A 26,178-nucleotide genomic window follows, 5' to 3' on the forward strand; every position below is an offset into this window, starting at 1 on the left:
ATACCAAACCTGATTACTATGCATGATTAGAAAATAATTGAAAGTAATAGCTAAAAAATAATCAGGGATGTGAAGAATCCTTAGAAGAATGAAAAGGGATCATTTATTGGCAGAAAATTATCACTACATTTACAGACATTTCTTCCAACTCTGGATGTCAGATCCATAATTTAAAACACAGGTAAAACACCTGTTCAAAATCAATACTGAAAAACCCTCAACATTATCACAAATCCTCTATGGTATAATATAATGACAATCATTATTATAAAATAAAATACTTTTTTAAAATACAGCACCAAGGACTTCTGGCATCTTGTACACACACATTAGCTGAATATCTCGTTTGAAGCAGTCATTGGATTTCGTGTCGCCTGACAGACGCCAGGACATATTTTCTAAATCAGCAACATGTCATGTGTGTTTATGGCATAACATAAAGACAGAACATGTTGACATTTGCTACAGCAGTCACCAAGAATCAATACAAACGATACATGAGCATACCAAAAACACGCAAGCACATGCATGTAGGTAGGCTAAATGGAACCACGCAGACTCACACACGCACAGTTTGAGCTAATCGGTTTCATCTTTTATGTAAGAGTAAAACTGGGTTAAAGTGGAGGACTGCCTGGACAGCACACAAACAAACATTTGCTTTAATTAGCATTGTTTCCCCTGTGTGCGTCATTTGTGAACATGTGCTTAGATGCATGTTTTGTTTGTGAAGTTGTCAAGCAGATCTCTGGATCTTCAACAGCCCCCATATGCAGATGTGCTGACAGTGCAAAAGCAGACTTTGCTTGCTTCTGCGAGAGGATGCTTCAGTGGTGAGATATTACAGCGTGACTGCAATGCAACCACATAAGTGCAAAAGCACACTTCCACAAATGTAAACATCACATGCTTTGTCCACTGCAAGAGAACGCTTCCAAAAAGAACACCAACAGAGGCACAACAACTCAGCTGCTCTTTGTGATTTTTCTCTAGATGCATTTGACCTTACACAGAAAACAACTCAAATCTACAGCTGCTGTAACCACTGTCCCCCAAGACGCAGACATGCACACACACACATTTAAAAACATTTGACAAAAACACACACATTTGTGTCCATTTATCATGAACCAGTGTGACATGTTCTCTGCTGGTTACATATGTCCATATTTCACTGGACATCAAATGGCAATCCAACACCATACCAAAATCGTATATCACAATGTTGTATGAAAACAACAAAAATGTTGTTAATATGATTTTTGTTGATTTTACATTGAACCGTCATACACGATGCCAGAGCTTTTCAGGAGTAATTTACTTATCAATCTTTAAGATAAAATATGTACAAAGATTAATTAAGATATAGATCTGTTTTGTCTGAATGTTTTTGTGTGTCCACCACTAAACTAAAATTTAAAATATTTATTTATTTATTTAAACCATACAGGGTTAAACAGGATTATGAATGTGAAACTAAAAGCATTTATTAACTGTACATATATTTTCATGCACTCTATAAACAGCTGTGTTAAGAAGCAATGTCAATCATAATTCAGAGCATAATGTCTGATGCAACAAAGGCATTTATGAAAACATACAGTACATGTGCCCTAATAGTAATAAAACTAAATACAAACTATTATTATTATAATTTGTATTTGTATTATTATTGGTTGTGTTGTTGTTGTTATTGATTATAATAATAGTTTTAGTAGTATGAATGTTAATAATACTTTAAATATTTACTATTATAAATGACTAGTTTATAACATGAACAGCATGTCTTTTACATTTATTTTTAATTTTTTTACATTAAACAAATTTTAATCTGTCAATAATTCAGAAAGCTAACTGTGTACAGCATAAACCATGGTTTTCCTTGCTGTATATCTAGTCTGGATCTTTTTTTTTTTTTTTTGGATGGGATTGCCCCATGGTTTCTTGTCACATAACTTGTCAAGGATGGCATCTACACAGTTCCTGTGGCTCAGTGGTAGAGCAGCACCAAAGGTTGTGGGTTCGATTCCCAGGGAACACATGCTACATTAGGTAAAAAAAAAATAACATAAATAAATGTAATTCTACCTAATTTGGTTGCTTCTAACAAAATACTGTACAGTTAGATTGGACACACAGTTTTTGACATCATCAACAACAACAATAACAACAGAGGTTCCTCCTTCTTTTAAATTTATTAATTTTGCATGCTTATATGTTTCGATGCATTTCATTATTTGCATTTAACATTGTCGTTCCCTCCTGTCCAATACCATATCAAGGAAAACCTGCAAATCATTTTTGGAGAACCCCTGATCTGTGTATCGCAGCAATTAACAACAGCAAATCTGCGTGTGAATGTGACGACTTACCAGAACCAGTACCAGTGGGACTTGTTGCCTCTCCTCTCTCTGGCCTCCTCAGCCTGCCACTAGTGGACCTTGCAATGCCTGTCAACACAGAAGAAACACTTTTAAGAATGATCTGATTATAGGAGGAAGGATATATTGAGCAAGATGTCCAGAAGAAACAGAGCAGAGGAAAATAGATGTGTTGGGAACAGACATCAGTGCAGTGAAGCTCCCCTTATGAAACAAAAACATACGTGAATATATTGGAAGATTTAATGTGATATATGAAATAATATATTGATATGGGTCTCTAGTTTTTATATTTTTCAATATATATGCATGAAGCATGTATAGCCATATTGTCAGACACAGACGAGGACACAGAGGATTCAGTGATAAGGTAGTTTAATGTGAATCAGAGGTTTCAGACACAGGTGAATCTTGACACGTGGATAGAACGGTGACAACACAAATTCCCTTATGGTGAACGGTGATCCAGATGGTGCTCAGATGAAGACGATGGGGACAGGAAGACTGACGAGGATGAAGAGGGTTCAAGAGTTCAGGTAGGTTTAATAATGACGTTCAGGCAAGTGAGGGGATCGGTGCAAGACCAGACGATGAGTGATGGCTTTATATGTGGTTCTGGTGATGATGCACAGGAGTTCAGAATTTGGGTGATTGGGGATGAGTGGGTGTGGTGTAAGTGTCCGATTCCGGGAGTGTAGAAGGTGTGGCTGTGACAGTACCCCCTCCTCCACGGGCGGCTCCTGACGGCTGGGATCTTGTGCGACGACGGGGTCTACCTCGGCCACGGGGAGCGGGGCGGTCTGGATGGTCTTGATGAAAGTCAGTGAGAAGGCTGGGGTCCAGGATGTCATTACGATTAACCGAGCAACGCTCCTCCGGGCCGTAGTTTTCCCAGTCCACAAGGTACTCCAGTTGAGGACCCCGTCGTCGAGAGTCGAGGATAGCTCTCACCCGGAAGATGTCGTTGACGTCTTCGATGGCCGGAGGAGGAGGTACGGCATCATCACCAGGTTCTGTGGATGGAGGAGACAAAGGTTCAGTGAAGGGTTTGAGGAGTGAGACATGGAATGAAGGTGAGATACGGTACTGTGCAGGGAGTTGGAGTCTATAGGTCACTTCGTTCAGTTGCCGTTCAATAGTGAATGGTCCGATGTATCGGGGACTCAGCTTACGGCAGGGCAGTCGGAGGCGGATGTCCCTCGTCGAGAGCCAGACTTGTTGTCCAGGTTGGTATTGCGGCGTGGGTCCTCGACGAGCATCCGCTTGCTCCTTATGCCTCCGCACTGCGCTCACCTGACCATGGGAAGAGCTCCGCATGCGGTCTGGTCTTCTGTCAGACACAGACGAGGACACAGAGGATTCAGTGATAAGGTAGTTTAATGTGAATCAGAGGTTTCAGACACAGGTGAATCTTGACACGTGGTTAGAACGGTGACAACACAACTTCCCTTATGATGAACGGTGATCCAGATGGTGCTCAGATGAAGACGATGGGGACAGGAAGACTGACGAGGATGAAGAGGGTTCAAGAGTTCAGGTAGGTTTAATAATGGCGTTCAGGCAAGTGAGGAGATCGGTGCAAGACCAGACGATGAGTGATGGTGACTGATGGCTTTATATGTGGTTCTGGTGATGATGCACAGGAGTTCAGAATTTGGGTGATTGGGGATGAGTGGGTGTGGCGTAAGTGTCCGATTCCGGGAGTGTAGAAGGTGTGGCTGTGACACATATATTGATAAATATAAAATAAATATTTAGCAATAAGACAGAAACAATACAGTAGCCTACTGCATAGCTTTATTGAAACACACTTTTTATTAACACATGGCTTTATATTCAGAATTAAATGTCTCAGAAATACATTACCAATCTGCCTACAAAAGTCCGCAATTCTATATGGATTCAAGCAAATTAATGTGTACACTTAATCATTCAGCAGATACTTTTATCTAAAGCGACTTAAATGAGGACAACGGCAATCAAACCAACAAAAGAGCAATAATATGTAAGTGTTGTGAAGTCAAGGTTAGCCTAACACAGTACATGTAGCAAGGTTATTTATATATTCTGTATATATATATATATATATATATATATATATATATATATATATATATATATATATATATAGTACAAATCTATTTTCACATACATTAATAGATATTAACAATATTATATTTACAATATATTAATATACAACACACACATTTATAGTCATACATTATAAGATATAAACCTACATATATGGATATCTATTACAAAATATATTTGTCAGATTTGTTTATATATATGTTTAACATTCATGTTCCCATATAAATGTTAATATACACACATGGACAGAATTGTTGGTACCCTGGGTAAATATGATCAAAGAAGGCTGTGGAAAGAAATCAGCATTGTTAATACTTTTGATGTATTATTTTTGGGAAGTCGTGGCCTAATGGTTAGAGAGTTGGACTCCCAATCGAAAGGTTGTGAGTTTGAGTCTCGTGCCGGCAGGAATTGTGGGTGGGGGTAGTGCATGTACAGTTCTCTCTCCACCCTCAATACCACGACTTAGGTGCCCTTGAGCAAGGCATTGAACCCCCAACTGCTCCCCGGGCGCCGCAGCATAAATGGCTGCCCACTGCTCCGGGTGTGTGCTCACAGTGTGTGTGTTTGTGTGTGTGTGTGTGTTTTCACTGCTCTGTGTGTGTGCACTTCGGATGGGTTAAATGCAGAGCACAAATTCTGAGTATGGGTCACCATACTTGGCTGAATGTCATGTCACTTTCACTTTCAAAAATCACCAAAATCTTACCTTTCATTGAAGAAGAATAATTCAATATGGGAGGAAATATCATTATGAAACAAATATTTTTCTCTAATACACATTGGACACAATTAATGGTACCCTTTTATTAAAAACTTTTTGAAACCTCCATTTCCCAAAAAAGTTTAGGAGTTTTCTCCTATAATGCCTGATGAGGTTACAGAGCAACTGACAAGAGATCAGAGACCATTCCTTCATCCAGATTCACTCCAGAACCTTTATATTCCCAGATCCATGTTGGTGCTTCTTCTTTTCATTTCACTCCTCTCATTTTCTACAGGGTTCAGGTCAGAGGACTGAATGGCCATAGCAGAAGCTTGGTTTTGTGCCCAGTGACCCATTTTTGTGTTGTTTTTAAGTTTTGTGTTTGGATTATTGTCTGGTTGGAAGATCTGTTAGATTTCATTTGAAGTCCCAGTCGTGTCTGACAACAGAATATGTTGGAGTTTGTTTTTTGGTGAAAGCATTTTCTTTTCTTTTCTTGAATAGTTTTTTTTTTCTTTCTTTGAAGCCCTCCCAAACATGTGATGATGTAGATGCATTTCTAAAAGGTTTTCTGACCCCGAAACTCAACCCTTTTCTGCAGTTCTCCAGCTGTGATCCTTCTTTAGCCACTCAAACTCTCCTCCTCACCGTGCATTAGGACGGTATAGACACACGTCCTCTTCCAGGCAGATTCATAACATTTTATGTTGTTCAGAACTTAATTATTTTTCCTGATGGTGGAAATGGGAATTTTAATGGCTCTAACTCTTTTTATAAAGCAAATTTTTTAATTTGTGAAGCTCAATTTGCACATCAGAAATATACTATTTGGTTTTTCTCTATGTGATGGGTGATTAATTTGGAATTTGGCCTTTGTTTTGTTTTCCCACCTATTTATATTTCTGTGAAACAGGAAGCTATGGCTGGATAAAGTCATGTTCATAATCACGCTGGTGTACTCAAAATTGTGAATATGAAGGGGAATATATTTCAGATATATTTTACTCATAAGAACTTCTCGGGGTACCAGTAATGGCAGCGCTGTTTGAATGCAATTTGTGTGTGAATTGGAAAACATAATCTGCATTGTATTTAATTGTTTAAGTCCATTTCACAATTTTAATCATCATACAGTAACCAGCAACGACCACCCCTTCCTCTTCTGATGGAAGACATGTGCTGCAGTATACTAAACGGTCTCTCGCTGTCAGTGCTTACAATGATTTTTGCGTCTTTCTCAACAGTTATAAATGCCTTCACACTGCCGTCATGTTTGCTGCATTAGTGCTGCAGTAGTGTTTGATCGCGTCACATCATTGTTCGGTATAATTTGTTTGGTCTTTTTGCTTGTTCTCTCACCATTATATCATTGATATTGCGATATGACACTTTTTTTATAATGTAAAAATGTATACTGACATTATCTTGGACTGTACGGCACACACCTAATATAGTAGCTACATGTGAAAATAAATTACACACACACAAAATTCACACACAGGGAAAGTAGTGGCCTAATGGTTAGAGAGTCAGACTCGTCACCCAAAGGTTGTGGGTTTGAGATGAGTTTGAGCATTGGCTGTGTCCACGGTGGACAATGGAGATTTTGCCAAGTAGCCTATATATTAGGGCCGGGACTCGATTAAAAAAATTAATCTAATTAATTAGAGGCTTTGTAATTAATTAATCGAAATTAATCGCATTTTAATCTCATATAAATATTTGACCTGAGAACAGTGAGAAGTATTTTTTTTTTCACATGGATTTATAGTATACCATTGAATAATGACTGAATACATAAGCTTAAGCAACAAAATATTGTTTTTTTTTTTGTTCAACCAAGTCTAGCAGACCAGTGCAATTTTTTGCCATGAAGTGTAGCAATAGCATATTTAGAAACAATTTAGAAATAGTACATTTCAGAAATTCAGGAAGCTTATAGGTGCTGGAACCTTCTGTAAAGTGTTTTTTTCCAAGTAAAACACAATACTGTCAATTACATTCAGAACATTGGAAACACTGACTATTAGAAAACATCTCTCTGTTGCTTCAGAGACCATAACATACTAAGTCCAACTCTCGTAGTTAACGCGTTATTTTTTGTGTAATTAATTAATCTCAATTAACGCGTTAAAGTCCCGGCCCTACTATATATTTCTGGATCAACATCCCTCTTGAAAAACATTCTATTCAACCAATCAGGATTGAGATTGAGTTTTAGGCTTTCAATCAGGTTTAGGTGCTTCTACACTCTTGTTAATCAATCAATTGTTAAAATCATTTCCAACTAATTTTAGGAATAAATTATGGGTAGGGTTAGGTTTAGGGATAGGGACTGGGATAAATCTATATTTTTGGACATTAATCCAGGATCATCCAAAAATGTTGATCCAGAAACATGTCTTACTTCACGGTGTGTGTGTGTGTGTGTGTGTGCACTTTGGATGGGATAAATGCAGAGCACTAATTTCCGAGTATAGATCATCATACTTGGCCACGTCACGTCACTTTCACGGACACAATAAATTTGCTCATATTTGTATACATATATTTTGCATACATGTTTACATATATGTGAGACATTATACTGCATATATGTTAAATTATATCTGTAGCCAATATTTATATATTAACAAATATATATATATATATATATATATATATATATATATATATATATATATATATATATATATATATATATATATATATATATATATATATGAAAATATATTAAAATAAATATTTACCTTTAATTGTGTTCATATATTGCTAACATATATTCCCATATATATGTGAGTATATGAGCACCATATATGTTTACATATATTCCCCAATATATGTAAAGCAGCAATTCCTGATGTATTATTCAGTATATTGTCATTACCATAATGTATTATTCTATATCATTACCAATATACTGAAAATTCTTTAATATATTGAGCGTTCATTTATAATAAAATATATTTTCTTTCCGTAAGGGTTGGCCCAGTCATTTATGTGCCACATGTGTTTGTAAAATCAAGTCAGATGGGTCACAAACACAGAGACGGAGCTGACGCTGAACACTGAAGCTCTGAAATCTGTGCTTCCATTCCGTTCTTCGTTATTCCATGTTTTAAACTTTAGGTAGTGTGTAATGTTGTTGTTAGAGTATAAATAATATCTGTAAAATTCTAAAGCTCAAAGTTCAATGCCAAGCGAGATATTTGATTTAACATAATTCACCTACAAAAACTGACCCGTTTGGACTACAGCCCTCTAGTTCCTGCAGTAATGACGTCACTGAAACTTACTCCCACATGAATTCACAAAAAGGGGGCGTGGTCTTGTTGCACTCCGACGGAGAAGAAGGAAGATCTGCATTTGTGTTTGAAACGGAGCAGTTCCCTCTTTGTCTGGAAAAGGCATTGTTTATGGACCACTAAAGGTAAGTGTATTTTATTATTTAAGTTGGTGCGTTTAACAGTTTCTGTACCTTATTACACAAAGGGCAACGCTGTTTAGCTTTGTTAACTAGATGGTAGGGCTGTGCAAAAAAACTAATGTGATTTTCATGCGCATCTCGTCAGTAAAAACGCTCCTGTGATTATAAGTGCATCTCCAGCACGTGCGTTCAGATCAGGGTTGCCAGGTTTTCAAAACAAATCCTGCCCACTTGCTTCTCAAAACTAGCCCAATCGCATTTCCAGGTGGGCAGCACACATTCAGCTGGTGTCGAATCACAACACAGGAACCGCTGGGCCAATCAGAACTCGTCACGTATTTCTGAAGGAGGGACTTTATAGAACAAGGAAGTCATCAGCCATCAGTTTTTATGACAGTGAAAACAGCGGTATACAGATGGTGAATTGTGTGAAAAATACTGTGTTTTTTACACAAAAAAACATGAACACATTTTATATTGCACAGTGTAAACACAATCAAAGCTTCAAAAAACATGAAAAACGCGACCTTTAAAATCTTTAAGATCCCCAGGAGGGTGTTTAAGTATCAGACAATGTACAAGAAAAGAGATTCGGTTTGGAGTTTTGCAAGGTGACAGACCGAAATACAGAGATGACTCTAAAGGTCAAACTATAAAGGCCAAACTAAAGTCCCCTGTTTGCACAGGTTTGAACAGCAATGTAGGTCATGGTGCATGTGGTGCTATGTTAAATGTGATCATTTAAAGAATAAAGATCAACAAACTGCATTCCAAGTCGGCTCAACTCACAAATGTGTATTTATTTTTTTACTTTATTTTCATATTTCAAGAACATTTGATCTATTAATTCTCAAAACTGTAATGCATAAAGCTTTTTCTCATCACTGCAATTGTATTTTTGGTACCACTCTTAACTGATTTCATTCAGAACGTTTTTTTTTTTTTGTTCTTTGTTTTTTGATTTACAGATAGAAATAAGATGTCAAGCCTACTCATTCTGATACTGAAACAAAAACAAAACATGGTACTGCAATGAACCATTATTCTTAAAACAGACATAGAAAAACAATAAATAAGCAAATTAAAATGTTCAGGACGTTTTCAGTTCTTTTTTAGCAGGCGATACTGCTATCTTTGTCTGTGTGAATGCACATTCTCACAGGTCAGAGATTTGGCTGATGCCATGAAGCTAAGAAAAACCCCACACATATTAAATGTGTGAATTTCCTGTGTGCTGCTAACAAAGGAAACAATGAACCAACTCTGCGCTAGTCCCCTACAAGCAACAATTACTGCGATTTACAAGTGACAAAGCATTAATTTGTTTCCATTCAAATGTGCAGGCTTATTCACCATACTCTTTCCCTGAAACAATGTGGTGAGATGCTGAGTCAGTTTACTGTTCCTGCAGAGGAATCCCTGAATGTCTGGGCACCAGTAAAACATCAACAGGCATGTCTGTTAAAGACTAATGCAGCCAGACACTTGATAGGGGCATGTGTCACCAGTATAATAAAATTATTCATACAAACGTAGAGATGAATCTAACAGATAAAAATAGACTGATTCAGAGGAATGGTGCCCTTGTACTTTTTAAAGAACAATTTGCCAGTTCAGACTAAATCAATCAAGCCCAGAGCATTATTAAATGCTTAGGTTTACCACAGCGAAGGCCAACAGCTGCTCTTTGAGTTAATTTTGCATTATAAACTCAGGCTGTTACTATGGTACTATGATGATTTAGTTCGTTATCTGTTGTTTTCTTATATTCATGAACCAAAATATCATTATAACTGTGTTAAAAAAAAAAGCTCATGTTACTCCTCTCCTCATCAGGTTACACTGGCTACCAGTAGCTGCTCGCATCAAATTCAAGGTACTGATGCTTGCCTACAAGACGACCACTGGCACGGCACCAATTTACCTAAACTCACTGGTTAAATCCTATGTGCCCTCAAGAAGTTTGCGTTCTGCAAGTGAACAACGCCTTGTGGTGCCATCCCAAAGAAATTAAAAATCACTCTCACAGACCTTTTCCTGGACTGTGCCCAGCTGGTGGAATGACCTCCCAATCTCAATTCGTACAGCGGAGTCTTTACTCATTTTCAAGAAACATCTAAAGACTCATCTTTTTTGCCTGCACTTAACCTACTAACACCAGCACTTTTCTTTTTCTTGTCTTTTTCATTTAATAATAATAATAAAAAAAAAATACCTGGCTATGCGTTCTATACTAGATTAACTGAGACTTGTCATGGCACTTGTATACTGTTGTGGTTCTCTTGTTGACCTGACTGCTTCTATTGTTCTCATTTGGAAGTCGCTTTGGATAAAAGCGTCTGCTAAATGATTAAATGTAAATGTAAATGTAAATTTGTTTCCCATCTAGCCCTGAGAGACCCAATTCAGCAAGTCTAAGGATAAAAGCATAATGGTGTTGACATGCACAGTCTAAATTACAAGAAATATTCACACAATGATGGTAAAAGGCTGAGTGACAGAAAAAATGTAGCAGAGTGTATGTATATCATGTAACGCTGCATATATTAAATTAAAAAGTGCCTTCAGGTTGAGTTCATACAAGACTTTGACTGACAAGTTGAATGAAGTGTCCTCTTTTTTTATTGACACACCACAGAGATAAGAAAGGGTGAGATCATTTGAGTTGTTTGCGGTGTAAATATGAGGGATCCCTGCACATTGGACATGACAGAACAGGACAGCATTGCTAAATACCTACTCTCAAATGTATAGTAGGGAGAATGTATATTTGATCCCTTGCTGATTTTGTAAGATTGGCCACTTACAAAGAAATTAAGGGTCTGTAATTTTTATGGTAGGTTTATTTTAACAGATAGAGGGAAGATAGATAGGGAAAAAAACATTATATAAATGTTAGAAAATGCATTTCAGTGAGTGAAATGAGTATTTGATCCCCTACCAACCATCAAGAGTTCTTGCTCACACAGATTAGTTATGTCCCTAAGTGGAACACAGATTAGTCCTGTCACTTTGAGAAATTACTCCTAATGTCAGCTCGTTAGGTGTTTAAGACATCTGTCCTGTCCACACAATCTATATCTTCCATTCCAACCTCTCCCACTACCATGGGAAAGACCAAAGAGCTGTCAAAGGATGTCAGAGACAAGATTGTAGATCTGCACAAGGCTTGAATGTGCTACAAGACCAAGAAGCTTGAGAAAGAGACAAGTGTTGGTGTGATTATTCAGAAATGGAAGAAATACAAAACAACCATTAGTTGGCCTTGGTCTGGAGCTCTGTGCAAGATCTTGCCTCATGGGGTAATGATAATCATAAGAAAGGTAAGAAATCAGCCCCGAACTACATGGGAGAAGCTTGTTAATATCTTAAGGCAGTGGGGACCACAGTAAGCAAAAAAAAAAAACATCGGTATAACACCATTACACCGCAGTGGGCTGAAATCCTGCAACGCGTGCAAGCTCCCTGATCAAAGAAGGTACATGTACTGGCCCGGTTAAAGTTTGCCAAAGAACATCTAAATGATTCAGAGAAGGCTTGGGAGAAAGTGCTGTGGTCAGATGAGACCAAAATTGAGCTCTTTGGCATCAACTCGACTTGCCATGTTTGGAAGGAGGAAAATGCTGACTATGACCCCAAAAACACCATCCCTACAGTCAAGGACAGAGATGGAAACATTTTGCTTTGGGGCTGTTTTTCTGCTAAGGGTACAGGACGACTTCACTGTGTTGGAGGGGCAAATGGATGGGGCCATGTACTGTAAAATCTTGAACAAGAACCTCCTTCCCTCATACAGAACACTGAAGATGGGTCATGGATGGGTCTTCCAGCATAACAATGACCCAAAACATACCACCAAAGCAATAAATGAGTGGCTCAAGAAGAAGCACGTTAAGGTCTGGCCTAGCTAGTCTCCAGACCTCAGTCCTATAGAAAATCTGTGGAGGGTGCTGAAACTTTGAGTTGCCAAATGATAGCCAAGAAACCTTAAGGATTTAGAGAGAATCTGTAAAGAGGAGTGGATCAAAATCCCTCCTGAGGTGTGTGCAAACCTGGTGACCAACTACAAGAACAACAAAAACAACAAAGTTTCTGCACCAAGTACCAAGTCATGTTTTGCTTGGGGTTCAAATTCTTATTTCACTCACTGAAATGCAAATCAATTTCTAACCTTTACAAGATGTGTTTGTTCTGGATTTTTTTTGGTTGGTATTCTATTTTGTATCTATATATAATAATAAACCTACCATAAAAAAGTACAGATGATTCATTTCTTTGTAAGGGGGCAAACTTACAAAATCAGCAGGGGATCAAACAAACATTAACCCCACTGTACAGTAGGTTGCATCACATGCACTTTGGCCTATCACTTTTTTATTTTTTTATTCTTTTATAATAAATGTTTAAATTTTTTAATTTTATAATAATTATTGTTAGTTTCAAATCAATTTTCTTTATCATAAAAATAGTTGTATTGTATGTGTCCTTCAGTTGCCCTCAATGTGAAAAGATGGATCTCGAAATCATACAGTCATTGTTGGAAAGGGATCAAATACACAAAAGATGCTGGAAAACCAAATAATTTCTGGGACCCCGAAGGATTTTTCTGAAGAACAATGGGCAGTTTCACTGTTCAGGACAAACAGTTAACTCATGAACAACTATTACACACACACACAAAAAAAGATTATTTTCTTCTTTGGATTATAATATGCAAATGTATTTTATGTCAAATATCTTATTCTGTGGTCTGTTCTTCGTGCGTTGCTAACTCAGTTAGCAGGATTTGACCGCTCAGTTAGCATGATCTTGAATTATTTGGTTCTTCAAAGCTTATCCTGGACTTGCTGTCATAACAGGTTTGGAAGCTTAAACCTGCTCAGGAGCAGGCTTATTTCATGTAAACAAGATTAGATTGTATAATTTTAAGTGGAATTAATATTTAAAATCTGTCCCAGCCACTGCTACTCTATTACAAGAGTGTCTTAATAATCCGAAAAAAAAAAAAAAAAAAAAAATTAATGAAAATAATAAATGAAAATAATATTATAATGGTATGTAATCTATAATACTATAGACACAGCCAGTTGTACTCATTGAAATATATATTCGTGATAAAATTATAACTTTATAATTGTATTTAAGTCTTCCACACATGCTGTACAGTCGTGCATTAATTTGATTGGTGGCAGCTATTATGGGAGTGGCTTAATGGAGAGAAGGAGATGCAGATAACTTGATCTTCTAACAAATTAAACAAATACATGAATTGCTAATTACAACACTGAAATAAGTAAAGCCTGTACAAGTACTATAAATCGTAAATATAAATAATTGCATGTTAAAAATGAATGTAATGTTGTGAATGTAATGAAATCATTTTTTTTTTCTTTTTCAGGTGTCTTTTTTAATTATATGATGTAGTTAAGTTGCTGTCCTGCCACCATCCAATCATCGTTTGCCTCCTCAAGCACCGAGGAAGAAAAGAAGAAAAATCTCAAATAAAGTCATGCCTTGTGTTTCTTCAATAGCCTATAGGTCTCTAATTGAAACTGATACATCAAGATTCTCACAGGAAAAACTGTGAGAAGCTTAGCACAGAGTATCTTTGTCAGAGAGACACTTCAGTTATCTTAGTTAATCTGAGCTTTAAAGCTTAAATGTGTCAGTTTATCTCTGGTAAAATGTTTACATATAAAAAATCTAGGTTGATTCCTCTGAAAAATGTAAACACTCTAAATCTGTGGCGATATCAAAACATCCCGAACAGCCTGACACTGCAAGACCTCCTCAACCAATGATGTGAGTTTGGGGCGGGGCTATGTGTTTGACTGACCAATGAGAGACAGGGGAGTGTTTGGGAACTTTGCTTGAATACAGTCATGATTTTGCAGTTCTACGTGGTGATGCTAACAGAAATGCATAGCTTTGCAAGACGTGATAGTGACGGTAGATAATCTTTAACTCCTCGCCGGATTCTTAGCCACACACACCCTTTGTGAGACAAAGTGCCCTTTATCAATCCATGACATTCCAGTGTCCGCATTCAGTAATCACTAAACTAACAGTCTTGAGTGACTAAGATAAAAACCAAAAGACCAAACCATCTGTCAATTTCAGTGTCAAGTGCTGTCAAAGGAGATGTTTTAGCACGTGAAATGTGTGACATGGTACTGAAAATGACTGTGATCAACCCTTCAAGTCGACATGCCTTTGGAGGAAAGAGGAATTTCAAAGATCTCTCGGCATGGGTTAATTTCACAGGAGATTTGTGTTGCCGCTGACTGACCTGTCAGTTCGACTGTGATGACAGGGCAGGACAGAAAAGGGGATGGAGGCAGCGAAGGAAAAAGAACTATACTGCTAAAAAAAAAGTGTCTCTATTGCGCCAGTAATCTCTGTTGGGCAATAATCCAAAATAAAGGTTTAAGAAATAGATTCATTCATCCGCTCGAAATTATTCACTTACATATGAGACATGGGAGACATTTTTTAGCATTAATTCTTAAAGAATTTTACATGGACAGTACACTACAGCATGCGATCCAACATGCAGAAATGGGGTTTTCAGGTGGTAAACTAAACAGTTAATGATGTCCAACAAACAGAATGAAGGAAAACATGACTCACAGCTGTTCAGGAATCAGAAGTTCATCCAAGCATTAAACTGTTGCAGAACGAGCTGTTGCGATTAATAAATGATCTGTATGATTTACGCCGTCTATGCGTGAACATGTCTAGCGGAGTCTTATTGTGCTGATGTGTGATTGTGAGTTATTGATTGACCTCAAGTGCTCGGGGCGTGTTAAACGACAAAGCACACGTGCACATGCATTTCAAAGTGTTGTGGATTCTCTGAAATACATAAAACAATGAAACAAACTTGAAATGCTTATGATTTTCAACAGTACTTCATTGCGAATCTGTTTGGCTTTCTTCTTCTGCAGAACACAAAAGAAGATATTTGGAAGAATAGCACTTTTGTACGTTTCCTTCTATGGACAAAAGCAGTTGAAACATTATTCAGATTGACAAATAAAGTCATACAGGTTTGGAACAATATAAGGGTGAGAAAATTATGACAGAATTTACATTTTTGGGTGAACTATCCCTTTAAGCACCATTGTTCTTTCAGTGAAGGCCAAGGTTGTACTTGAGGGATATTCTCCGAATGAGATCACATATGCTGTGTGCTGCCAGAGAAGGAAAGAGAAAAAGGACTGATTACATGATCCAACATGTGTGTGCTAGAAGTTGGCTGTGCTGTGACAATGACTTTGGTAGGCCTGAGGAAACACTACATTCCTGCAAAATCATTGTGTACACAGAGAGTTCGGCTTGTGCATCGAGATTATAGGGAAGAAACATGCGGCTGTTTTAAATGGAAGGGGACTATGTAGTGCCGCAGGCTCCGTTGCACAACGAAAGGGAAGCAGTGTGGTTAAAGTTGTGAGAACAAGCAATAAATGTTCTCTGTACTACATAGTGTCTAAAAACATAGGATGTCCTGTGAAAATGGTTGCACAAAAGAGTTGCTGCAATCACTGTAAATGTATAGGCTTGAGGTTTTCTTTTAGGGTTGTAAGGTTTGTCTTTCTACTAGGGTCTCAACCAAAAGTGATTTCTCAAAGGTAGAATACTAAAATCACTGTCATTCTAATTACATGCCTTCAGGGTCAGGAAAAGTATTAATTACAATGCTTATTATAAAAATAGATTAAAACCCCCAATATGGGGTGGAATGGGGGGGGGAGGGGGTTCTTATGCTTTATTTTTTCATTCAGTGGATTTTTCAAATGTTTCTGTAAATTATAACATTAGGGAAGACTGCAAGTTGCATATTTAGTTTAGTGTATATTTTAACTTGTTACCAAATAGAAGCTAGGGAACAGTACACTGTAAAAGAAATGAATCATGTTGTATCATGTTTTTTTTTATGTTTTTTTTTTTTTTTTTTATGGAAACTTAAGCAATTTTGAGGCTTGCATTGAGGAACTGATTAAGCTGTTAAAAATAAAGAAGAGCTTCTTCTTAGTTGAAGTTTCTGTCATTACTATTGTGCAGAAGAGAGCTTATGGTTAGTCTGTGGATGACTGCATGTACTAACACTAGAACGCACGATGCTTTGCTAACGCCAGTGCAGGTACAAGTGACAAACAGGCCCGGGGGGGGGGGGGGGGGGGGGGGTATTTCTATTAGGACGATTCTAACGACACCACAAGGGAGGGGGGGGGGGCGGAATGCAAATTATGGTAGTATTATATTTCCCGCTGGTTGCATAACATATGGCGTTAAAACTTCGTTTAAAAAGTGGACGTTCTTTTACAATAGTCGACCACCCTAAAAGTCATGTTATAATTTTCTAAAATTGTGACATCATGACATTCTTAAGAAAATAATTGCAAGCAAGAATCTAAAGCATTGTAAGAAAGCTGGACATGTTTATCCACAAAAAGATACTCAAAATAATAAACCAAGTCAAAAAGGTATCTGACTCACCCTGATGGAAAATGCAGAGCATACTAGACATAGCAGATTCTCATATTAGTTAATTGAAACTATGGGAAGTCATTAACAGTTCATCTGAATACATTTGCATACATATTATATAACTTTAAATTTAATGTTTATGATAGGGAAAGAGTGGCTATATCACATCGCAAAAAAAAAAAAAAAAAAAGAGGAAAGGATTAAATAATTAGGTTTGCTTTCACTTTTTCATAAGATCTACGTTTATTTCTATTTTTTAGTGTAAATGCCACGTCAGCTGTTGACACTAAACCATCAGTGGTCCAGTACTTACCAGAGTATGTTTTCTTCATGTTCATGGGGTCCTTTTTATGCTGGTAATCTCGACTTTACTCTATTAGGTCCGTATCTGCGATTGCAACATCTGAAAAATGATCGATCGTTGCGTAGAATTTTTCTCTGACTGTCCGCAAAGCACATGTACCACGATCAAAATATATGTATTTTAAATCGTCCTTATAAAACAACTAAATCGGTTGGAACTAAACTCCTATACACCTCCAGCTTTACCTGTCCACACACACACCTGTGGATAACTCCGCCTTATGGATAGAGATAAGACTATACACACACCTGAAGGTCTGACGCTGCAACTGCAGTAGTTGACAGATAACATGGACATTAAATATGATAAATATGATAAACATGGACACAAATTTTATACTGTTAAAAAAATAATACAAATAATGAACAGTTATGACAAACAAGTTATGAAAAAGATAATATACAACTATCAAAATACATATTTCAAATGTTATTAAATTATTTACATTTTTAAGATTTAGAAACATGATAATACTGATATTTTAGTATCAATATCATATGTTCAATCAATCTTACTGAGTTATAACCCATGAGAGGCTCACGAGAGTTTTCACCTGGTGAGAACTGGATGTTAACCAGTCAACTGTAATGCCACTGTGGGTTTTTCTAGATGACATAGGGCTAGGGGATTTCAACATGACCACAGGGGAAAGCAGAATTTGTGTTTAAGGTTTTGAAAAGTATCAGAACTTGTGTGAAATGCCGTTATGGTTCAAGAGTTAACAGAAAAACTGCAATACACAAACTTGTTTCCTATGGTGTTAAAACCAAAACCCTACACTTACAGTTTTTTTTGTGTATCGATAAACCATGGCAAAAAAATATATTAGCCTACTATAGATTTACAAAAAAAAAAAAATAATAATAATAATAATAATCTTAGATAACTGCCACTTTTCACTGCGCAAGTGGCAAGAGACTACCAAAAAAATAAAAAAATTAAAATTAAAAAATAAATATGTGTGTGTGTGTGTGTGTATATATATATATATATATATATGTGTGTGTGTGTGTGTGTGTGTGTATATATATATATATATATATATATAAATTCTTTGTTAATTGTAAAAATAATGTTGTTATTTGTAATCTATAGTAAAAAAAAAAAAAAAACATTGTCATGGTTTTGTCATGGACACGAACCGCCCAAACTTATCTGTTACACTGTAAAAAAAAAAATTATATATGTGTTAACTACTTAAAAAATATTGTAACAATATTACACAGGTGCGCCGCTGTGGTTTCTGGGCCCCCTCTGTGATCGTGTTCTGGGGGGTTGATGTCGTCCTCGGTTAAAAAAGAAAGAAAAAAAAACCTGTAACCTGTGCAATGTTTTTGTTTTAACAGCAGTGGAAACAAGTTTGTGTATTGCAGTTTTTCTGTTAGCTCTTGAACCATAACGACATTTCACACAAGTATATATATATATATATACATATATATATACATATTTCCCACTCGTCGCATACATTTTAACACACTTTTAAAACCAAAACCTTGCACTGGGTACACGTTTCCAGTCAGTGTAAACACACATTACACCAAATGTTTGACTTTTTTTTTCCTACAGAAAATACTTTTTGAAAACAGACTTGACATTTCCCCAGGTACAAAATAAACTTTGCTAATGTAGTTAGACGGGACTGACTTTTTGCTTTTTTTAAACCCACACATTTTCTCACACATCCTCTTGTTTCTGGTCAAATGATCACAACAGTTTTTCCCCAGATGCAATGTTCATCACTTTGAGGTTTCAAAAGCCACTCAGATCTGAATAAAGCCATTTGACAAAGATGTACGTGCTGGTGGACTAACGTGAGAATGGAGGTGAGTTTCTCAGAAGAAGAGGCAGATTTCCTCTAGAGGGGTCTTGACACTACCTTGCTCCACCATGGGAGGAAGTCTGCAGTTGTCTCAGAGGAGCATATTGTGCAAGCCCCCATATAGACCTATAGACCACAAGCCAAATAAAAGCACAGACTGAAACGACAACATTTTCAAATCCAGTTTTTTTTTTTTGTTATTGGTGAGAGTGAACATTTGCCATTGTTCTTGTAAAACAGCACTTAAATGTGTATTACTGAATCTATACACTGACGTTACCAAAATATTTACATCAGGTGTCTATTGAGGGCAACATCCACACTGAATGATATTATTCAGTTCAGTTCAATACACTTTATTACACAATATGTAGAACCCACATACCAGCAAACTCATTCACTGAATACTGAAAAAAACAAATGCATAGGTAATAAAAAGAGAATCAAAGCAAAGTATCTACAGCCAAAACATAATCACTTATTTAATGCTAAAGGTTTTGAACATTTATGCAAAGTTGAAATAAATATAGACTTTGAAAAGAGATTGACTCATTCATCCAAACCACAAATGTTACCATATTATACAGAAACCCAACCTCAGTCAGATTGATCTTAAGTAGGTGCATGGAACTAAATGAGCTGAATGAGTCACAGCATTAAGCACAACAGTACAAAAACAAGTTACTCTTTTTTATATACAAATATATAACTTGGCATTATAAAAAAATTATTTTGTGATATAAGGGGTATATGTGAATGTTTTATATACACTCTGTCCTTCGTTGAATAGTCATGACCTCGTACACTCCATTGTTACACCTTTTCTCATCTTCTACTTTTTCTTCTTCTCTTTTTCTGATCATTTTCTTTATCTGGGACAAAAGAGAGGGACAATTCAACTTGATTATTAACCTCTAGACACATCTGCTAAAAAATGCCTCTTGATATATAATACAAAAGTATTTGTTTGAGACACAAAGTTTCAGATATGTAACCAGTTTTAGATAAATCTCAATCACCTTGGGCACAAACCACACTCCGAACACAAGGAGTAACAGTAAGAGCACACTGCCAGCTGTCAGAGCCATCACTGGTATCATTAGGTCATTCATGCCACCCAGCTTATCACTTGAAGAAGGGGCTGGTTCGATCGATCGCTCTGTAAAGAGAAGTCCAAACAACTAAAGGACAGCCAAAGCAGTATCAGCAGCTTCATAGCAATAGAGCTATGCCAAAATGTTTTTTTTTTTTTTCAATAGTCTCTAATGCTCACCAATGATTATTTTATCTGACCAAAATAGAGTAAAATGTTTAGGATTTTTTTTTCTGCCAATACGGTTTTAAATTTGAATATATAAAAAAAAAAAAAAAAAAAAAATGTATTCCTGTCGTGTCAAAGCTGAATTTTCATTACTCCAGTCCTGATCCTTCAGAAATCATCATGATTTGCTGCTCAACTAACATTTCTCATCATTATGAGTCTTGAAAACGGTTGAGCTTCTTCACATTTTTGTGAAAACCATGATACTTTTTTTCAGGATTCTTTCATAAATTGAAAGTCCAAAAGAACTTTTTATATATATAAAAAAAAAAAAAAAAAATATATATATATACATATTGTAACAATGTCAACTAAATAAATAAGCAACAAACAAACAAATAAATAACTAAATAAATAGCTATCTAACCCAAAAACTTTTGAATGATAATGTATGTCTTAAATCATACTTCTATCACTACAGGCATAATGAATTCTAATTTGTCTATAATTAAATACTGAAAATTACATGTCAAAAAACAAAACCGAAATGTACACTCACCATGTACCAGAAGAAAAACACCTTGTTCTCCTATTTTACATTCTTCAGATTTTGGCATTATTACAAAATCAAGAGTATTACAGGTGCACCAGTAGGCCCCAGTGTCTGTCAGCTGTAGGTTAGTGATGTGTATAGTCAGAGTCTTGTTGTCATATTCGACTTTAACACGTTCCTTGTAGTCTGGATGGGGACTCATTTTTCCAGTTTTAAAAAAGTAGTAGAGGACTTCTTGTGTGGTCTCACGTCTCCTGAACAGACCCACACCTAAAGCTTCTTTCTGATGTTCAGTACACTTAATGGTGCAATTGTCACCTTTATATTTGATCTCATCTAAAACGATTAAAGAAAAAGCTTGGATCAGATCACAGCATCCAAACAAACAGAGGTTAAAGTGTTTAGTTTGATATAAAGGGTTGTGAGGCAGAACATAAAAGAATCAGGTGTTTCTGGCACTAGTTCAGACACCAAAACCAACACCTGGACAGTGCTGACGAATCTTCCTGCATTAAGTCACATATTTTCTTAGCTTCATGAGTAATTGAGCTTATTTTTGTATATCAGGTAAGTGCAATGTTGTCACCACATCTGACTTTGTCAGTTTACATGTTTTTATGCCTTCTAGAGGTAGTTCACCCAAAAATAAAAAAACATTCTGTCATCATTTATTTTCACACCATTCCAAACCAGAAGAGAAACCATTCTCTTCTGTGCAACATAAAATATGATAATTTGAAGAATATTTTCACTTCTGTTGTCCAATATGGAGAAAAACTAAATAAGTAAATAAACAGTGAGACATATCTCAAAATATTAAAAATTTTTATGTTCCACAGAAGGTTTGGAATGACACAAGGGTGAGTTTTTAAACATGAGGCATTTTTACAAATATAAATATATCACTGTCAAAAGGATTTTTTACTCCACATATAACCCCAGCTGTGTTATCGAAAGTAGGTCAAATCTAAACTAATGTAAATACTGCTGCAACAATTTGTAACACAGAAATTACCAAAATGTATAAAGCACTAACCTGCACTTGCAATAAAGTTGCTGAGACAAAGAACAACCAACAGCAAGAAGGTGATCTGCAGAGACTTCATTGTTCTTGCCATCATTCTCTTAGTCAATGTTCTCTATCTAACACAGGAAACAAAACTAATTCTGTCTGCACTGCACAATTGTATATATGTGCGCTCCAGCCCAAACCTGACATCACTGAACTTAGTCAGCAAACCTCAAATGTCTAATGTCACAACAAACCTTTCAAAACTCCAATAGTCACTCTTTTTTTAAGGAGAAAATCAAAAATTGTTCCATTAATTTCATTTATTAATCAAAGTGAAGGCAGTTGCAGACTCTCGCAAGACAAATGAGCAACCACAGCTTAAAAAACAAGCCCAATATTATTTGATTATTGATTATCATCAATATGATTTATTATTTATTACCAATAAATGAGCCTGCAACTTATTAAGCTGAAACCACTCTTTTATTTGAAATAAGTAAGAAAATGTTATTTTACACAAATCAGCAACCTACAAAAAAGCAGGAGGCACTCAGTATTCACTCATCTCTGATGACCTGTGAGCAGAACAGGGTTGGAGAAATGGAAAGGAGATGAAGACAAGAGAAAGTATGTGGGCTTATGAAAATATAGGCAAATAAAATATTTTTGAACCAAATGTTAGCATCAGTATGCCTACATGTTTTTTATTATTATTATTATTATTATTATAGTCTGTGCTAATTAATACATTACAAAAACATTGTAAAATAATAATTCACCTTATAAAAGAAAGTCATCCCACTCCTCAAGAGTGGGGGAAGTATGACGTCACTTTGTAGACGGATCGGCTGTTGCCATTACACTGGTTCCCTCAACAAAAAACATCTAGGATATTTCCATAGGCTTTTGGATGATTGCAAAAAATAAGCTGTGTTCAACCAGTTCATGAAACGTACATGTTTTGTCCATCAAGATAATCGTCACAAAGTTATTTAACTTTTATTAAATGTGAAGCCTAAATAAAAGTGCCAGAACTTAAAAGCTAAACTTAGGCTACAAATGAACTACAGCACCACAACTATATAGGTCGCTCGACTTCTGCGTCACCATCACCATGCTTCCCACAACTTTTTCAAACTTATTTTTAACGTGTTCAGTGAAAAGGCTTTACTCTCTATATGAATTCTAATCCATGCTACCTTAACCTTTTCATATAAACTGGAATAAATACAAAACTAGAGCCAAACTAAAACTGAAATTAAACATAATAAATAGCATACTGAATAAATGAAATAATCATAACTAAACCCTGCTGAAATATGTTGGTTAAGTATGCTTGCGATGCCTGCCCTATTGCTATGCCTCTGACCACATGAAGCTGTTAGAAGGCATATGAGGATTACGAAGTGAAAGTAACATTTTGTGTACCCACCCTAACAAAGCTGAAATTACGCTACAGCACTCCCCCCTATTGCCAACTTTTAGAAAATAAGGAACAAATGTGGTTTTTCATAGAATAATAAGGGACAGAATTAGGAAAACACCCAGGCTTATTATATGTATATATATATATACACACACACACACACACACGCACACACGCGCACACACGCGCACACACACACGCACACACACACACTCGCTGGCCACTTTATTAGATACACCTGTTAAATTGCTCGTAACACAAATTGCTAATCAGCCAATCACATGGCAGCAACTCAATGCATTTAGGCATCTAGATGTGCTGAAGACGACTTGCTGAAGTTCACTTCAAACTGAGCATCAGAATGGGGAAGAAAAAGGATTTAAGTGACTTTGAACGTGAAATGTTTGTTGGTGTCAGACGGGCTGGTCTGAGTATTTCACAAACTGCTGATCTACTGGGATTTTCATGCACAACCATCTCTAGGGATTACAGGGAATGGTCTGAAAAAAAGGGCAGTTGTGTGGACGAAAATGCCTTGTTGATGTCAGAGGAGAATGGGCAGACTGGATAGAGATGATAGAAAGGCAACAGTAACTCAAATAACCATTCGTTACAACCAAGGTATGCAGAATACCATCTCTGAACACACAACACGTCGAACCCTGAAGCAGGTGGGCTACAGCAGCAGAAGACCACACCAGGAGCCGCTCCTGTCAGCTAAGAACAGGAAGGGAGGCTACAATTCACACAGGCAAAATTTGACCACAAAAGATTGCAAAAATGTTCCCTGGTCTGATGAGTCTTGATTTCTGCTGGGACATTCAAATGGTAGGGCCAGAATCTGGTGTAAAGAACATGGAAGCATGGATCCATCCTGCCTTGTCTCAATGGTTCAGGCTGCTGGTGGTGGTGTAATGGTGTGGGGATGTTTTCTTGGCACACTTTGGGCCCCTTCGTAACAATTGACCATGACACCACAGCCTACCTGAGTATTGTTGTTGATCATGTCCATCCCTTCATGACTACAGTATGCCCATCTTCTTATGACTACTTCCAGCTGGGTAATGCACCATGTCACAAAGCTCAAATCATCTCAGACTGGCTTCTTGAAGATGACAATGACATCTTTTAGATTTCTAATATGTTTTTAATTGATCCTCTTTTCTGTATTTGATCAAAATACAGAAAAAAACTGCAATATAGTGAAATATTATTGCAATTTCTAAAATTGGTTTCCTATCTTATTATACTTTTAAAATATAATGTATTTTGTGACACAGCACTGAATTTTCTGCATAATTACTCCAGTCATCAGTGTCACGTGATCCTTTAGAAATCATTCTTACGCTGATTTATTATCAGTGTTGAAACTGTTTTTGTATCTTGTGTTCAATAAAATAAAAAGTTAAAAAGAACAGTTCAAAATATAATAATCTTTTCTAACAATATCACCTTTTATCCATTTAAAAAATCCTTTTGAAAAAATACTGTTCTTTTTAATGTTTTTAACTTCTCCAGCAAAGAATCCAGGAAAAATATCACAGGTCCCAAGCAATATTAAGCAACATAACGATTTCCAATATTGATTATAAATCTGCATATTTTAATGATTTCTGAAGGATCGTGTGACATCAAAGACAGGAGTAATGATGCTGTAAATATTCAGCTTTGCTTCACATGAATAAATTATATTTTCAAGTATATTAATATATAGAACTATATAATAGACTATAATATATAGTTTATAGTTATATAACAGCATTTTTGATCAAATAAATGCAGGCTTGATGCATTAAAACATACAGTATTGTTCAAAATAATAGCAGTACAATGTGACTAACCAGAATAATCAAGGTTTTTCGTATATTTTTTTATTGCTACGTGGCAAACAAGTTACCAGTAGGTTCAGTAGATTGTCAGAAAACAAATGAGACCCAGCATTCATGATATGCACGCTCTTAAGGCTGTGCAATTGGGCAATTAGTTGAATTAGTTGAAAGGGGTGTGTTCAAAAAAATAGCAGTGTGGCATTCAATCACTGAGGTCATCAATTTTGTGAAGAAACAGGTGTGAATCAGGTGGCCCCTATTTAAGGATGAAGCCAACACTTGTTGAACATGCATTTGAAAGCTGAGGAAAATGGGTCGTTCAAGACATTGTTCAGAAGAACAGCGTACTTTGATTAAAAAGTTGATTAGAGAGGGGAAAACCTATAAAGAGGTGCAAAAAATGATAGGCTGTTCAGCTAAAATGATCTCCAATGCCTTAAAATGGAGAGCAAAACCAGAGAGACGTGGAAGAAAACGGAAGACAACCATCAAAATGGATAGAAGAATAACCAGAATGGCAAAGGCTCAGCCAATGATCACCTCCAGGATGATCAAAGACAGTCTGGAGTTACCTGTAAGTACTGTGACAGTTAGAAGACGTCTGTGTGAAGCTAATCTATTTTCAAGAATCCCCCGCAAAGTCCCTCTGTTAAAAAAAAGGCATGTGCAGAAGAGGTTACAATTTGCCAAAGAACACATCAACTGGCCTAAAGAGAAATGGAGGAACATTTTGTGGACTGATGAGAGTAAAATTGTTCTTTTTGGGTCCAAGGGCCACAGGCAGTTTGTGAGACGACCCCCCAAACTCTGAATTCA

The 26,178-nt window shown here is 36.5% G+C and overlaps 2 protein-coding genes across 3 annotated transcripts in view; both read right to left on the minus strand.

The window, feature by feature from the left end:
* Positions 1-17,584, minus strand: part of LOC127950775 (neuronal-specific septin-3-like) — a 79,885-nt gene extending 62,301 nt beyond the window's left edge. Inside the window, exons 1-2 of one of the 2 annotated variants that reach the window (XM_052548041.1) lie at positions 17,409-17,584; positions 2,373-2,450 (exon numbers count right to left, since the gene is read on the minus strand). In XM_052548041.1, the coding sequence (XP_052404001.1) occupies positions 2,373-2,450; positions 17,409-17,433 (103 nt within the window). In that variant the 5' untranslated portion in view covers positions 17,434-17,584. Of the gene's footprint in view, positions 1-2,372; positions 2,451-15,235; positions 15,281-17,408 lie in introns of those variants that run through there. The other variant, XM_052548077.1, reaches the window with a different exon arrangement.
* A 1,868-nt stretch (positions 17,585-19,452) lies between these two features.
* On the minus strand, positions 19,453-23,696 carry LOC127950791 (uncharacterized). The gene is made up of 4 exons (XM_052548088.1): positions 22,132-23,696; positions 21,102-21,431; positions 20,301-20,440; positions 19,453-20,153 (listed from the first exon to the last, which is right to left on the minus strand). The coding sequence occupies exons 1-4, from the start codon at positions 22,214-22,216 to the stop codon at positions 20,043-20,045; spliced, it is 666 nt and encodes a 221-aa protein (XP_052404048.1). The 5' UTR covers positions 22,217-23,696; the 3' UTR covers positions 19,453-20,042.
* Positions 23,697-26,178: the final 2,482 nt, after the last annotated feature.

Source organism: Carassius gibelio, chromosome A3 (genome assembly GCF_023724105.1).
Source record: "Carassius gibelio isolate Cgi1373 ecotype wild population from Czech Republic chromosome A3, carGib1.2-hapl.c, whole genome shotgun sequence".
Lineage (NCBI taxonomy): Eukaryota > Metazoa > Chordata > Actinopteri > Cypriniformes > Cyprinidae > Carassius > Carassius gibelio.